Here is a 16,859-nt window from a genome sequence, read left to right on the forward strand (position 1 = left end):
TTGGGAGAAGAGATACAAGAATGAATCCATCGAACAAAGACTGGGGGGGGGAAAGACATCTAAAGCATGACTCTGGAGATAGAATCTCATTCGAAGGAGTCGAAGGCTTTATGACTGTCAATTTTGAGAAGGGCAGTGAAGGAGTGGGATTTCCGATCAAATCCACGAACAATCTCATGGCATAAGATGATAATATCGCCTATGCTTCTCCCCACGATAAAAGGAAATTGGTTTGCCTTAACAAAAAGAGTCAACAACCGATTGGATCTGGTTAGCTAGAATCTTTGCAATGGATCTGACATAGATGAAGCCCCATCCTTTTTAGGAATGAGGCAGAGAAAGGTGTGATTAAGCCCTTTGATTTGATTGAGATCAAAGAATAAGCTTCTGATGGTAGACATGAGGTTGGTTCTGATGATGTACTCACAAAGAGGCATGTTTCATATACCCTAGGAGGTTGGTTTCATCTCCCCTTTCAGTCTCAAAAACGGTGGTAAGTTTGGGTTTCATATACCCTAGGAGGTTTGCTAGAATTTTATGTTACTAGATGCTATTTACTTGCATCATTAATTCAATTGTTCATTCACGATCATTTCTCCTTTAAAGAATTCGTTATCTCATTCCTCCTTTCATAACAGTAGGTTGGGTGATGGATTATCTCGATGGTGGACGTAATGCATGTAGGACGCTTTAGCTTGACTGATCTATATGGTATTTCAGGTAGACAGCCAGTACCTTATTATAGTCTATCATTATTAGCATGTGGCTGATTTGTAGTGATGCGTCATATTGACATCCAGCACTTATTATAATTAACCATAACCCGTCAATCTTTCTGGATATTGTTGTTGTAAGGCTTTGGCTTAGCCTATTTAAAGCCAACCATTGTCAGCTTTGGCATAAGTTGGTTAATGAAAAAAAAAAAAAGAGTTGATTTCATGCCATGGCTATAAGTTTCAGTGAGTTCGGGTGAGAGGCTAAATCCAAATATATCCTTTGTTTTATCTTCTTCTATTTTCTTTTCTTTTCAGTTTCTCCTTTATTGTTCAATGGGTTAATTTGCAACTGACACAATCGATTCAGTTTTCCTATGGTGTTTTGTTGGAGAGCTCCATTGATGACAATGCATCAATCCTACAATAGGGTTGGTTCTTATTTGAGCTAGCATCTACATTATTTGGTATCAAAACCTAACTGAAGATGGAACAAGAAGTCACTTACTTTGCTAGACACAGGGATCCCTGCCAATTCCTTGATTGGTCAGATTCTATGGAGAATTATTTTGTCTACTACAACTTGACAGAGACGTGAAAGCTTCGATTTGTTTACTCCCGATTGAGTGGTCGTGCTAGAGAATGGTGGAGAGTCTATAAAGAGCGGCTCCAATTTAAAATACGTGAGCCTAGGACTTAGGAAGAGATGAAACACAAGTTGGAAAACCAATACAGCAATACCTACCTGAATATATCCAAAGAAAGCTCCCCCTTCAACAAGATTCCCACCAGAAGGAATATGCAGTTGAAGAGAACCTGAAACAATTATTAGACTGCATGGCCGTTCTTGGGAAACAATTTGAAGCAACATTAGTCCCCTCCTCCCCCCACCACCTCCAAGGGTTACTGTGGCAGTCATTGAAATTTTGAAAGTGGAAGATGATACAAGGAAGATTGCAGATGTAATCAACCTCAATAAGGACTAGTGATAGGCTACACACATTAGGCAAACAAAAGATTCATATATGATCAGAAGTTATAACTGAGGAATAAGTTCAAAATTAGGGTAAACTGTATCTCTCAAACCAGGGCTCAAATGAGCCTAACTTTTGGATCAAATGTTGCCCTTGTATGATCAAACAAACCCCCATAATATCACTGAACTAAGAGAAATGCTGTTGGTAAGAAAAAGGAAACTTTTGGGTGATTTCGAGCAGCAACAGCAACAGGCCTTAGATGGCCTCAATTCTCTGGTCGAAGGTCACTCCTAGGGTATGGAACAAGCCCCCAAAACCCTGCTCTGATCCGATGAAAGATGGCTGAGATCTGCATGTTCTTGCTCAGGCCATGAAAAAGGAAGTTTTTGGAGATTTTCAAGAACTGGAGTTGCTGGTGTCTGATGGCCAACCTGTGCTGGTCGAGTGGCCTTCATATAGTCCTGGATGACTCCCAAAAGGGTGGCTGAAAAGGGTCAAAGGTAGGTCCAAAAGCCTGAGAGATATGAGGTTCAGTCCCTAACCCAAGAAGCCCTCTCTTGTTGCCGTCGCAGGTATTGAAGCAGGCTCAGATCTTCAGCTTTGCTTGTTGAATTTGCAACGCTGATAATGGTCTCACAACCCTCAAAGAGAAAACAGAAAATAAAGAAAGAAACAACATTTGATTGAGGGATGAGAATGGAGAAGAAGAATGGTGGTTGGCTCAGGCCTCTCATCCTCCCCTTGGGCCTCTCACCCTCCTAAGGTTTTGGGCATCCCACCCCTCAGTCGACCTTGACAGCCATGGAGAAACTTCTCAACATCTCATTAATCAAATCTGCTGAATTCTTACAAGTAAAGGCCTATTTATAGCTTTGGCCAAGCTTGTTACAAAATGGAAAGATTAAAAGAGAGAGAGATCCACCAGGGTAAAAAGACTATAGAAGCAAGATATGGGAGGGGAGTGAATGCTTTCTTCTTTGGCATTTTGAATCTATGAGTCGTTAATGAACCCACCTCATTTGTCGACTCTATCTGATCTAATATTTCTATCAAGCATAGGTTGTATAATAAGCAAGGTTCGAAATCTCATTTTGGTGGGTTCAGAATCACGAACTTGGCGAGACCTCGGTGAGTTGGTGTAATTTTTTTTTTTTTTTTTTTTTTACTCGGTTCACTGTTTCGGTGGTCAAACGGCTGTATTTTGATCTGAAACTTTGTGGGTAGTTCGTTTTAAGGTTAATAAACATGCTTAGAACATAAATTTGCAAAAATATTAGAACATGACATTGTTTTAGAGTTGCACCCTTGTTTGGCAGCAACCGTAGAACTGTTCTAGAGAATATGGTATAACATAAAAAGCATCATGTATGCTTCAAAACACTTTAATATTAATCTCTTATTTTTCTTTTATTTTTAAAATCAAAACAGAATATTTTTCCCTATTTTTTTATTATTAATCTATTTTTATAATTTTTTGAAAATTAAAATAAATAATTACAGGCTGAAAACAAAATTTCACTCCGATAAAGTCGGAGAACAGCCAATGGTGAGTAACATATATATAATTGACTTACATCAAAAGTATATTTACCATAAAAAGTAACAATTTATGTAACATTTCGATATCTCACCAAGATGATACCGATATCTCGGCTGAGATACCGAGATTTCGACCGAGACGATGTACAAAGTGTATTTCGTAGCTTATCTTGTCTCGGCCCAAAAAAAAAAATAACGAAACTCGCCAAGATCTCGGTGAGATTTTGAACCATGATAACAAGGTATCAAATCTATGGATCTATTCCTTCTTTCTTTTTATTGTAATTAATTGGTTAGTCCTTGGATCTAGAAATACTATAGAAATAGAATAAAGATCTCTTTCTCGAATAAAGAAATAATAAAATATTGTTTCTAGATACCTCAATTGGTCAAATTCCAAGCAATTGTACCCTTTCGAGAAATGCCCGAAAATAAGAAAAGAAACTATTCAATTAGGAAACCTTCCTAATTGAAACAACTTGTTTGCTAAGGAAATATCAAAATAGTAACTTAAGAATCTTTTATAGACAACTAGCTAGTTCTAATTACTTGTCAACTAAGAAACACGAAAAGGAAACAAAGTCTAGACCGTGGAAAAGGAAACAAAAGCTGAAAATCACAAGGAGACAAAATTCCAGCTTGTTGCTGAAATCGATAAGAAGCATTTAGGCCCTTTTAGAAGATCAATCGGCCAGTTCAATGGGCTGGTTTTTGGCTGGCTGGCCCAGCATAGGAACTAGTTGAATGGAGGTAGCAGCCACCCCTTCTTTTGCAAGCTTGATCTACATCAGAAGAGCAACAAGTAAAAATTCCTACCGTTAAAGAAATCAAAGTAGACAAAACTGAAGCAGTGGACAATGAAAGACTTGACACTACAATTGAAGTAGTTGTTGAAGAAACCATTGAGGAGACTACGAATGACAAGGACGAAGAACTTAAGGAGCTCGAGTTTGAGTTCGAGAAGGTCGAAGATGCAACTGTAGAAGACCCCATGGACACAACTGATGATTTCGAAATCGAGCATGTAGATTTTGTCATGCCAAAAAAGTTCTTTGAAGATAAAGCTCCCCGCCTCGAATATTGCATTCCAAACATCTGTGAGCTGCTTGAGTATTGTTTTGAGCTGAAGCTGGACATGCACCCCACGAAGCTCATCCCTAGATTCTATAAAACTCGAGGTCGATCTTTTTCGAAGATGGGTGGTGAGTTGAAGTAGATCAAAGCATGAAGAAGAGGACAAGAATCAAATTCAAAAAAATAATAATAATAATAATAATGAAACAAAATTACTGTTAATGCGAACAATGATGTGGTTCGGTTTTGGTAGAGATTTGATGGATCTTGATGGGTATAATAGTTGCTACTTCTTTAGTTTAAGTTTCTATGAAGTTCTTTATCCTTTAGGCAAAGGATGACATGGCCAGCATTTTTCATTCAATTTGAGCATTCATATTGTCAGTCCCAGCAACAACTACAACAACAACTCAGCCTTATCCCAACTAAATGAGGTCGGCTACATGGATCCTATTCCTCCAATCAGTTCTATTCAAAACCATACAAGATTATTGAACAAAAATGGTGATATTGTTCCTCCATTGATCAAGAATTTCGATTTTTGGGAAGTATCATGATCAGCCAATAAGAAGGGTTTCAATTTATTCAAATGAACGATTTGAAGACCTATTGATTCCAACAACTGATGGCAGAGTTGAACATTTGGACGGTCGGACCTATGAATGGGGATATTCCCGAAACTCGAAGGAACACCCACGAATCCGATCAATTACTTTTCGTGCTTTGTGAGCAGACATGCATATATGTTGACCTAAAGCGTATACAGAAGTATACCTTTTATACGCATTATATTTTGTCTTATTTGTCATAAGTTCACCACCCTCAATGAACGACGAACACCTATATTCACTTTATTAAATATTAAATTCACGACGAGATTTATTATCATTTCTCGCATGTCCTTGGAAATTTATCGTAGGTGCAAATTCTCCCAATTTGTGACCTACCATACTATCTGTTATAAAAATATACATGCCTTTCCTCGCTACTTCTATAGTCACTGAAATAGCATCAATCTACCAGTTACGTATTTTGACCCTCCCATATGGAATATTGAACTTCAGAAATAGTTGGAAATTTGTACTTGGTTAAGTGTCTATGATGACACATTTTGACAACAAAAGCGACTTTATATATGATTGTACTATTATACTTTCATATAAGCTTGATAATATTTATAGTTCTTTGCTTTTAGAGCATATTTCTATTGTTTTGTTTGAATGTTGATTGTTTTAGGCCTAAATTATGTGAAGAAAACGTTATATAAGTAAAAGGATATAGTAGGCTACATCATACACTAGCAACATAGTAGGCTATGTTATACACTAGCAACATAGGAATAGGATCCAATGCTGAAATGCAACTATTTTTTTTTTTTTTCTCTTTTTTTAACTAATGATTAAAAAGTGTATTCATGCTCAAAATTCACTCCCTGAAGTTTCATGAAAAAATTCCACCATATAGCACATTTCGGGCATTTTTGTAAACTTTGCCCCCATTTTGGCAATTTCAACGAAATATTTCAGTGTCGACAAGAGAAATCACCTACCCTACAGACTTCTTGAATCTTTATGTGAAGCTACATGGCAACCAAGTCAACAACAATGAAGCACCCAAAAGTTGGAAAACTTTTTCTTTGTTGCAATTTTTTGTCAAAGTTCAGACTCCAGAAATGGGCAATTGATTGGAGCAACAGTAAAAGGTTTGGGCTACCTGAGTGTATGCGCAGGATCAAGTCTTGAGTGTGGTCACTTTGCGCATAAAGATTGTCGAAAGTTAGGACCATCTCCAAACTCACCCATAGGACCCCACAGGCAGGACCGGCACTGGACAATGGCCCTTGATGAATAACCTCTAAAAGTTCACTTCTAGATAAATTAAACGCATGGTCTTAAGTTTCAATCGAAACTGCACGAGGCAACTCGGTTTCAACACTAACCAAGACGAAACATAGTTTTTTGCCAAAATTACTTGATTTCTTCTCACTTTTTTGCATTTTTCTACTCATTCAACCCTTCTCAGCTTGGATTTCTGTGATTGGAATTTTGAAGTTGAAGGTAATGGTTTTTCCACCAATAGGGTAGTGCACAGCAGTCAGCAGCATTCAGCGTACACTAGCAAACTTGGGTCCAAACCACAAGTACCATTTTGGGAGGTTTTTATGTGAAATTGATTTATGGAATAAGTATAAAATGGTAAAATTAGGCAGCACAAGAAAAAACAAGTCAAAAAACCATTTTCTGGGCTTCAAAACCTATGTTTCGATTGGCCCCGAAAAATCCCAGGTTTTGACAAGTCGAAACCTAGGAAATTTCAGTTTTGGCCAAGGTTGAAACCTGAAACCTGGAACCTTTATTAAATAAGAAGGCCGCTAATGTCAGTGACAAATTCATAGTTAACAAAAATAGATATGAGAATTACCCATAGTGATGCCCAACCAAGTCGGACCTCCGAATCATAGCCAGCCTTAAACTTGAGGTCCTTCCCAACTGTATGCTTATATACTGTACTCCAGTAATTGGAATCAAAATTGTACCAGTAGCTGTCCAAAAAATAAAACCATTAAATAAATAAGAAACTACTTGACGTCGCAACTAGGATTCATAGCAAATGGCACTGAAAAAAACAGAACTAAGAAATACCACAGATATATGATGATTCCAATTGAAAAGTTCATAGAGAAAACAAATGAATTCAATAACTAAGTAATAATCTAACAAGGATTACTTCTACGTTTTCTCAGCTTGCAATCTATCTACAAGCAAACATGTGTGAGCATGGCCAACATAAGTACGCATATGAATACACGTGTATAATTGCTTATAAACATAAGTATGTTAAAATGCATCTTGAATGTATAGGAATTTCTGACATTCATCATGAGTAAGTTCACCAATTTTTTCCATTCATGTTTCCAACCATTTCAATCAAATGCTTTCCATGTAGTAGTAGGTGTTCTACGGTTTTTATTACATACTGCCCATGTGTCTAGCAGTCAGATCATAGCAGATTCCTACTACTTTAACTACGTTATATGTCAATGAGAGACCAAGGAGGGGGCAGACAACAAAAGGTAGATCAACAATTCAGTAGCCAGCCAACCAGGTACACTGCCAACCGCTCCTCTTCTCCTTCTTCTCTTTCTTCTCCTTCTCCTCCTCCCCTTCTTCTTCTGCAACTTCTGCTTCCCCTTCTTTTTTCCTGAAATAATAATTTCTTCACAATCTTTCATCATCTTCTTCAGCAGCACGCTGTTGAGTCCATTTTGTTTTTCTTTGTTTCTTTCATAAAGAAAATTATGTTACTGAAAAGACAAAATGGGGTCGGCTACATAGATCTAATCAAAGATTGCAAAGGAAATTAAAAGTAAAAGGAAAGGAACAAACCACAACAAAACAGGAAAAACTCACCTAAATGGGGTCAGGTTCATGGATTCTTGCCCTCCAAAATGGTCTACCCAAGGTCATACTTTGGACCAGACCTAAACTAAGCATGTCTTTCCTCACTACTACTACTATCATTTTAGGCCTTCCCATAGCACTTTTAGATCCTTCAATATGGATCAGACCACTCCTCTTTACTGTTGCATCTTCAGGCCTCCGTTGAACATGACCATACCATCTCAAGAATCAAGGCAACTCCCCAATCAGTTCTAATATGATCATTCTTTACTTTATCCTTCCTAGTTTTGCTGCACATCCATCTCAACATCCTTATCTATGTTATGTGCAGCTTATCCATATGACACCTCTTAACAGCCCAGCATTGTGCATCGTCCAGCATAGCCGGTCAAATGACTATCATACAAAACTTTCCCTTAAGCTTAACAAGAATACGTAGGTCACACAACACTCCAGATGCATCTCTCCACTTCATCCATCTCACCTTAATCCTCTATGAAACATCATCCTCCATATCACTTTTATTTATAGTTGACCTCAGATACCTAAAATGATCACTATGTAGTACCTATCTTTCTTCAATTTTCACCATTTCATTATCCATTTTAGTGTGACTAAAGTTAGACGTCATAATCTTAAAATTATAAAACCAAGAATGGGGAATATATAAAATGTGTATCTCATAATGGTACCCATATGCATGTAAAAATAGTTATAAAGGCCTCCGCCTTCGGTCTCTTCTCCTCTACCTCCACCTGGAATCATGTCAAATCCTCTGCTCCACTTTCCCCTTGGCGTAATTCCACTTGGTTTAAAGGCCACATCCCCCACCTCAGTTTTACCACTTGGCGTGCTATTACCGGCTGTCTCCCCACTCAATCCTTCCTCATTCACCACCACATCTCAATCCATCATTCCTGTTGACTTTGTTGGAATGGTACAGAAGATGTTGACCACTTTTTCTTTTTCCGTCCCTTCCCTTCCACCATTTGGAAGAAAATCCTCAGCCTTTGTTGGCCTTCCCATAGGCGTCCCCTCCCTCTTAGTAGAGAATGGATCTGGATCGATATGATATTCGGGGGCAACACTATTCGTGATACTGCCGGAAAGCTCACCTTCTGCGCCACCATCAACCACCTTTGGATGGAGTGTAATCATCGTAGATGGACTTCCAACTCTCGCTCGTATGAGAAGATTTGGAATGCCATCAACTTTAACGTCTCCTTCAAACTTGGTTGCCTAAAGCATCACCTTGTTCGCGACTCCCCAAGGAACAAACATATAGTTGTTGCCTGGGATCTCCCTTTGTCTTACATTGTCCCCCCTAGTTGATGTCTGCCCTTCTCTTTGGTTGTTCTTTTGTTGGTTTTTTCCTCCCCCCCCCTCCCCCTCCCCTCCCCCTCCCCCTCAATTTGTATCCTTTAGGGGCTTGTCCCTAGTGGCTTGATGCTCCTTGTATATTCTCTTTTTGCGTAATTTAATTGTTTATTCATCCAAAAAAAAAATATATTATAAAGGCAATTGAAGTGAATTCTAGGGAACCATTTCTAAAGAAGCCAATAATTTTTATCTTTAAACAAAAAGTCACCAAGTAATTACGAACAACAAATTGTATGAAATCATTTTTGAGTGAGTAAATAACATGTTACAAGTAATTGTAAGCTATCAAACTATTAGTTTTGACATACCATTGTTAAAATGTCATGTCAAGTGTTTGAAATTTCAATAAATATTGCGAGAGAAACTGCAGTGTGAATGAATAATTCATTACCAAAGGAGAGGAAAAAACATACAAAGCCCCAAAGAATGGGAGGAAAACAAACAAAGGATTAGCCCTCAAGAAAGAGAGGGAGTCCAAAGGATAGAAGAAGGGAGGCCACAGGACACAACAATATGATTGTTCCTTGAGGTATCAATACAAGTAAAAACACCAGAAATCTTGGTTTTGATATCAAAGAAATTGGAATCCAAAATCTTCCCATTCGGAAGAGAGTTGGAGGTTCATTTCCTATGATTGCGCTCCATCCAAATCTGGTTAACGGTGGCAAAGAAAACAAGCCTACCCATGATGTGGCAAATAGAAGATCCAACAAAAGTCATATCCATCCAGATCCACTCTCTTTGGAAAGGGAGAATTCTTACTTTTGGAGCAACATTTTGCAAGCACCCCTTTCCAGATAGAGGAGGAAAAGGGGCAGGCCAAGAATAGGAGATCAAATGTCTTTTGGCTCAATGCCACAAAGAAAGCACAAGGGAGCAACCGGGATCCTCTGATGGATAAGGAAAGATTGCGATGGAAGGCAGTAGGTGAGGGCTCGCCAAGCAGTAGAACTTTGGCGAGGGATATGATGCTTGAACCAAATCAGCTTATGCCATGGCTTAGAGGTAGCACTAGTCCTAATGAATTCCCAAGCCACTTTGGAGGTGAGGAGACCCAAGGAGGAGAGGGTTCAAAGAATGGTATCATCTCTTCTTTGCTGGGGTCCCGCAATGGAGGGCAAAGAATTTCAGATGTCAACAAGCTAAGAGATCCAAGTGCCCGATGTTAGAATATCCACAACTAACGAGTGCTTGGGAAGGCCGGAACTATAAATGGCTTTGGCGCTGATGATATGGAATAGAATGCCCATCGGGTGCCAAGGATCAAGTCAAAGGGAGGTAGAGAATCCATTAACAATATGAGCAGAGATAGCACCGGAGACAGAAGATCTAAGAGACAGGATCCTGCGCCGAACCCAAGAAGAATCGACGGATATCGAAGTTGTCCATAAGGAGTGATGTAGGGGATTTCCTAGACAACTAAGGTCCCTACAAGAGTGACTCAATTAGGGTAAGACAAACTTAAGGGGGACCTTGGGGTTAGGTTAGGATTTAGATATGCTCAGCAAAACAAGATTCAACATACAATAAATAAAGACAAATCAACATGCAGCCAAGAGCAATATCAATCTAAGCGGAAAAACACATAAAAACTTACTTAAGCTTCAAGTGGGGACATGGGGAAGGGAACAAACGTCATGCAAATGTTAGGTTCAGCACAAATCAATCTAGGCACCAAACAAGATATGCAAACAATCAATGTCCTCTAGCAGCCAACTAAAATAGAAAATCAGCAAGGGTTTTAGAAATATAACAGTGAAGAAAAGACTTAACACAATAGGTGAAATAGGCATAAACGAAGGGACAGGGGCTGGTTTCAATGATAATGGGCTGCAAACATATAACAGGGGATTAATGGAGGTGGGGAGTTTAGTTTAATTACTTACCTGTCCACTGTCCAAACAGAGAAGAGAAGAAGAAATCCAAGTCTACCGAGATTAAGGATTGTTGTCCAGATTGAATGTTGTAGAAGAAAACCATCCGCAATTATTGCAGTTCTTGTTTGCTTGAAGGGATAACAACATCTATTGACAATAGCACAGAAAACAAAGTGCAGTAGCCAGTCTTCGATTGCTTGAAGAAGAGGCAGTAGTATCCTTAACAGTAGTGCAAAGAAACAATGGTGCTTTGATCGATCCTTGGCTGCTTGAGGGAAGAGCACATGTCTTCAACAATAATACCAGAAAAACAGAGAGGCTGCAATATTAAGACAACCGAGAGAAAGAGGGAGGGGGAAAGAAAACCGAGAAAGAGAGGAACCGAGAGAGAGAAAAGAGAGATTAACGAGAGAGAGAGAGAGAGAGAGAGAGAGTTAGAAAGGGAGAGGGAAATTGTAGGGGGTTGGGGGGTTTTCCAATTTGGACAAACTTTCGAAGTTCTCATTCCTTCATTCATTCCATCGTGGCCTAGGCCATTACATAAATATAAAACTTAGTTACTAAAAATAAAACAGAACCAATTGTAAAGTAAATAAAGACTTCCTAAAAACTAACTAATAAAATAGTTTCCTAATTAATTAAAAGACTAACAAGGAAAAAAATATTCTGAAAATAAACTACTAAACTAACAACTAATGGGGCCCACAAGATTTGCTGAAATCTGGAAAGAAAGAGGGATTCGATCCAGCGCTGGAAAGGCTGGATCGAGCCTCCTTTTCTTCCTCCTTTTTCTTCTTCTTCTTTCTCTTTCTTCTTTCTATTCTTCCAGCTACAAAGATGGTTGTTTCTTCTTCTTATCGCGTCTGTACACCTTGATGTCTCCATCAAGGAGTCTGAGCACAAGAGACCCGAGCACACCCAATCAACCCAAATACTTTTCTTTTTTGTAACCAATTTCCAAATCAGCTTGATAGTACCAGTTGAATTGACATCTTTGATACACCTCAGGCCAAGGCCCCCTTCAGATTTTGGAAGGCAAACTGCAGCCCAACTTAGATGCCAATTCTAAATGGTTTTCTTTTGAGTCTGTCAGAGAAGGATACAAAGGTACGAGCCTATAGAACAGATCCTCTTCAAGTAAGGTTGTTAAAAAGTAATAGAAAAAAATACATTCCAATAGTGAAAAAAGGGAATGCGCATCCAGGGAATTGAACCCTGGTCATTACCGTGGGAGGGTTCTATGATACCACAACAGCCCTCCCAAAACTTGACACATTGGAGCACTACGTTATCCAATTCTAACTTTGAAAGCTGATGAAATTCAGCTGATATCTTAAAGGAAAACTGAACTAAAAGATTTAATTCTTGTAGTATTTTGGCCATTTTATGATAGCCTGCCCATGCATCCATGTATCATATAACTTTATATTACATTCTCACTAAAAAAACAAAAAACAAAAAATTCTACTTCCAAACCCAAAAGGAAAGTAGCATCCACCCAATACCAAACACCCCATCTCTGACTACCAAGGACTTGGTACTTAGACTGGAGATTGTATCTACCACTGCCAACCCCAATCCAATCACAAGTTACCTTAGCCAAGATTGGACATAAAAGGGGGTAAAAAGGGGTATAAAACTCTACAGCATAGTTGTCACGGCGCCAAGGCGAACCAAGGCGTTGAGGGGTTGTCTAAGCGCTTAGGCGAGAAGGCGTCTGCCTTAAGGCGAATAAGGCGCCAAAAAAAAACGTTACTATTTTTTTTAATATATCTATAATATCTAGTATAACTGTATAACAATGATATAATTTTAAATTGCTTGTAAAAAATCAAGCCTTTAAGTTATATCAAAATACAGGAAAGCACGACTTTAAGCAACATCAAGGGAAAAAAGTACACACTTTAAGTAACATCAAGAGACAAGAATCAACATTCAACATGAAATTCATATCAATGCAAATTGCAAAGTGATATATATTTTCTAATATGAGAAAACACAACAAAAAATGAAAAAATTATTCATAAAAAAAAAAAAAAAAAAAAAAAAAGGCATAACATATAATTCCTAATGAAATATTATAAATAATATAATATTTAACTATTTAAGTATATAGTTAGATATACTTACCTCTATGATGCCCAAAACGAGATCCACAAAGTCAGTCATACACCATGAGTCCATGAACCATGATATTTTAGTGTTTAACCCCCTATCAATCAATACGTATAAGTTAGTGGCACTAAAGCACTAAGCAACAAGAGAAACCTTGTTCCTTAATATATGAGTCATGACTCATGATAGGTTATGGGTTCCAATCCTACCCGGGGAGAATTAAAAACACCTAATGGAAATTGAGAAACATAAAAATAAACCAAAATGCTAAACTTTAGTAAGCTTTAAAGTATAAATTTTAAAATAACAAAATAAACCATCAAGCTAAACTTTGTTCTTGTTTAACCATAATCAAGCTAACAAATCAACATCCACTTCTTCTCCCTCCTGTTGTTGTTGACTTATAGAATCAGTTGGCCCATCACCAAAGTCATCTTCAATATCTTCATCATCACGCACCACATTGTGGACCACTTCTTCAACTTCATCATCTGACGATTCCTCAACAGTGGCCCTCCCCCTACCATAATGTGTGTAGCAAATATTGGCTGCACTTGTTGATCCTTAAGCCCTCCTAGGTAAATTACGACCCCCAACCGATGTAGATGCACCAACTGCTCTATCAACATCACCCCATGTGAGGTCGTCTCCAGGATGGACTAAATCTCCATCTTCTTGCTCCCCTGTTATCCATTCACTACTCCAATTCATTTCATAAAAAATTAATGGATCATAATTGTTGCCCTTTTCCCTTCTTTCTTGGAACCTTGAATGAAGCCGACGATTATATTGGATATAGACTAGATCATTCGAGCGCTGATGTTCTAGTCTATTCCTCTTCTTGGTGTGAATCTGAATCCATAAATACCTCTTTATTTAAGTCAAGAAATAGATGTAAAAATACTTACAAAATCAAATGTGCTCCAATTGCGCTCACAACCGGAAGCGGAGCAACAAATGCCTAATATGCGTATTGCATATTGTTGAAGTATAGGGGCCGAAGATCCATGTGTTTCCCACCAAGAGACTATATATAAGGAAAAAATTAGATACGCATATTGTTAAATACTTATTAAAATTTTAAAAAAAAAAAATACTTAGTACTTACTAGGATCCAATGCTCCTTCACCGGCTTTCCGTTGTTTAATAACCAAAATCCTTGAAAAGCTACCTTCACATTTTCTGTACATTTGAGACTCACGTATGATCTTGTCTTGCACAGCTAAGTCGGGCACCATTCTTTCAATAACTGTCATGAATGCATCTTGTATTTTACATGATTCTTCAAAAAGGAGACTCTCATCATTGATGTAATCAAAATATTTGCTAGCATTTAGGTAAAAGCCAGCAGCATATAAAGGTCGATCCATTTGGACCTCCCAACGGTCATCAATAATTGCTAACACCTTCTTCCATGACCGTTCTTTGTTGGCAAAATTTACTTTTATTCATTTTTTTTGCTATTTCCATTGCCAAATAAACTTCAGGCAATGCAGGCCTCTCATCACCATCTACTAACCTCAAGACAACTAAAATTGGTTGGGATGCTCTTAAGCAATCTAGTACACGGTTCCAGAATGTTTGTGCAAGTATTGTCTCAAGTACTTTCTTACATGCCTCTGTCTTTGACAACTTAGAACTATTCCAATCATCAGATACAAATAATTGCTTCAAGGCATCCTTGTTCTTGTACAAACTTTGTAGTGTCAAAAATGAGGTAGCAAATCTTGTAACTCCAGACCTCACTAGATCTATCCCATTTGTCTTTTTCCTCAAAGCATCAACAAGTTTGTAATATCTGAAGATAAAACTTGTCATTGTTTTTGCCCTCTCTATTGTTGTTTTATAAGCTTTCAACTTGCTAATGTCCCCTAACATGAGGTCCAAACAATGAGCTACACAAGGAGTCCAATAAAGCTTACTCCGTTTTTGCATCAACATTCTACCAACTGCAACATAATTAGCTGCATTGTCTGTAACTACTTGTACCACATTATCCTCCCCAATTTCTTCAATTTTACTATCAAGCAGCTGAAATAACATGTCTGCATATTGAGACTCACTAGATACATCTACAAAGCCCATAGAATAAGTCCCCAATAGACAATTGACAAGAAAATTAATCAAGTGTTCTACCTCTCTTGTCAGTCCACCCATCAGACATAAGAGTGCACCCGTGCCTTTTCCAATAATCTTCATATTTCTTCTTGATACAGTCAATCTGAGCTTTTTCATCCTGTAGCAAGGGCACTCTCAACTCATGGTAAGAAGGGGGCTTATATCCTGACCCAAACTGCGCAATGGCTTCAACCATCTCCTCAAAGCTCCTTAACTTGACTGTATTGAATGGGATGCCAGCTTCATAAAACCATTTTGCAACATATGCATTAGTTTTCTTTCTATCTGCATTTGATCTTAAGCTGCTTTGTATTGTTGTCTGGGTAGAACCTTTAGACCTCTTCTCACCAACTATTTCTTCAGGAGTCCGTCGAAGATAAGAATCTATCGGACCCTTTACTGCCGTTAGTGTAATAACATTAGTTTTATTCTTTTTGGAAGTTGTCCCAGAGCTTGGCACAAGGTTCATTATTGAGGAGTCTATAGTTGGGGGCCTTGGTGCACCAGACTTGAGTTGCCCTCCACTTTCTATCTCTTCAGGCAAATCCTCTCCATGCTGATGATCAACAGAATAATCCTCATCAAATACATCAGGCTTCCTCTTCTGATTTCGCATGATAGCTTCATGCATCTCTTTAGCGATTGCTGCAGTTGTTTTTGGGCACTTTGATATATCTCCATACCCACCAATTAAATGTGGCTTAAGCCTTTTGATTCCTCCTTTGGCATCTTTTCCACAAAGTGTACATCGCACTAAGTTCTTATCATTAAGATCTGGCCAATATCCATACTTCCACCCGGGGTCTTTTGATTTGGCTTTCTTAGTTGGATCTTTGCTTGGATCATATGTTGATGCTCCAGTGCTGGCAGTAGGCCCACCACTACCACTATCACTAGTAGCCATATCTATTTGAATAAACTACACAAACATAAGGAACAACAACAAGAGAAACTAACAAAAATAAAAATTAAAAATGAGAGGAGGCATTGCACTAATGCACAACAGTCAATAGTAATAAAAAAAAATTCATAAGAGAAGAAGCATTGCACTGCCACTAATGCACTCAACAATCTAAAAAATAATAACTAATGCACTACAGTCTACCTACAGTAGCATGGAAATGCACAAGTAGCACAACAGTAGTAAAAAAAATTCATAAGAGAAAAAGCATAGCACTAATGCACAACAGTAGTAAAAAAAAAATTCATAAGAGATTGCACTAATGCACAACAGTAGTAATCATGCAGTCATAAATTCGTAATACAGATTATAGTCTACGTCTACTTGCAGGGGAAAAAAAAAAGCACTAGCAGCGGTGCTGCCAGCGCAGGACAAGAAGCAGAGAAGAAGAAGCATAGAAGGAACCGGCAGCCTCCATAAGAAGCATTCGAGAACAGCAGAGGGCAAATGGAAAAAAAAAAAAAAAAAAACACTAGCCACTAGCAGCAGGGCTGCCAGGACAGACGAAGCTAAGGAGGAAGAAGAGACAAGAAGAAGACGAAGCAAAGGAGGAAGAAGAGAGAAAAAAAAACCAGATGCAGACGAAGAAGAAGCAAAGAAAAAAAAAAAGACGCAGACGAAGAAGAAGCAGAGGAAGACGTGAGGGAAAAAAAACCAGCCATAGACGAAGAAGAAGCAGAGGAAGAAGAGGGAAAAAAAAAAAA

At 38.3% G+C, this 16,859-nt stretch overlaps 1 protein-coding gene and 1 long non-coding RNA gene across 3 annotated transcripts in view; both read right to left on the reverse strand.

Annotated features, from left to right (window-relative positions):
* Positions 1-16,859, reverse strand: part of LOC122066243 (outer envelope pore protein 37, chloroplastic) — a 55,960-nt gene that overhangs the window by 32,156 nt on the left and 6,945 nt on the right. The window contains exons 5-6 of one of the 2 annotated variants that reach the window (XM_042630075.1): positions 6,725-6,845; positions 6,017-6,129 (exon numbers count right to left, since the gene is read on the reverse strand). In XM_042630075.1, coding sequence (XP_042486009.1) covers positions 6,052-6,129; positions 6,725-6,845 — 199 coding nt within the window. In that variant the 3' untranslated portion in view covers positions 6,017-6,051. The remainder of the gene's footprint in view (positions 1-6,016; positions 6,130-6,724; positions 6,846-16,859) is intronic. The other variant, XM_042630074.1, reaches the window with a different exon arrangement.
* On the reverse strand, positions 1,043-6,007 carry LOC122066246. Its single transcript, XR_006136302.1, has 2 exons — positions 4,106-6,007; positions 1,043-4,011 (listed from the first exon to the last, which is right to left on the reverse strand). It is a non-coding gene; the product is annotated as an uncharacterized LOC122066246 (long non-coding RNA).

Source organism: Macadamia integrifolia, unplaced genomic scaffold (genome assembly GCF_013358625.1).
Source record: "Macadamia integrifolia cultivar HAES 741 unplaced genomic scaffold, SCU_Mint_v3 scaffold23, whole genome shotgun sequence".
NCBI classification, from domain to species: Eukaryota; Viridiplantae; Streptophyta; class Magnoliopsida; order Proteales; family Proteaceae; genus Macadamia; species Macadamia integrifolia.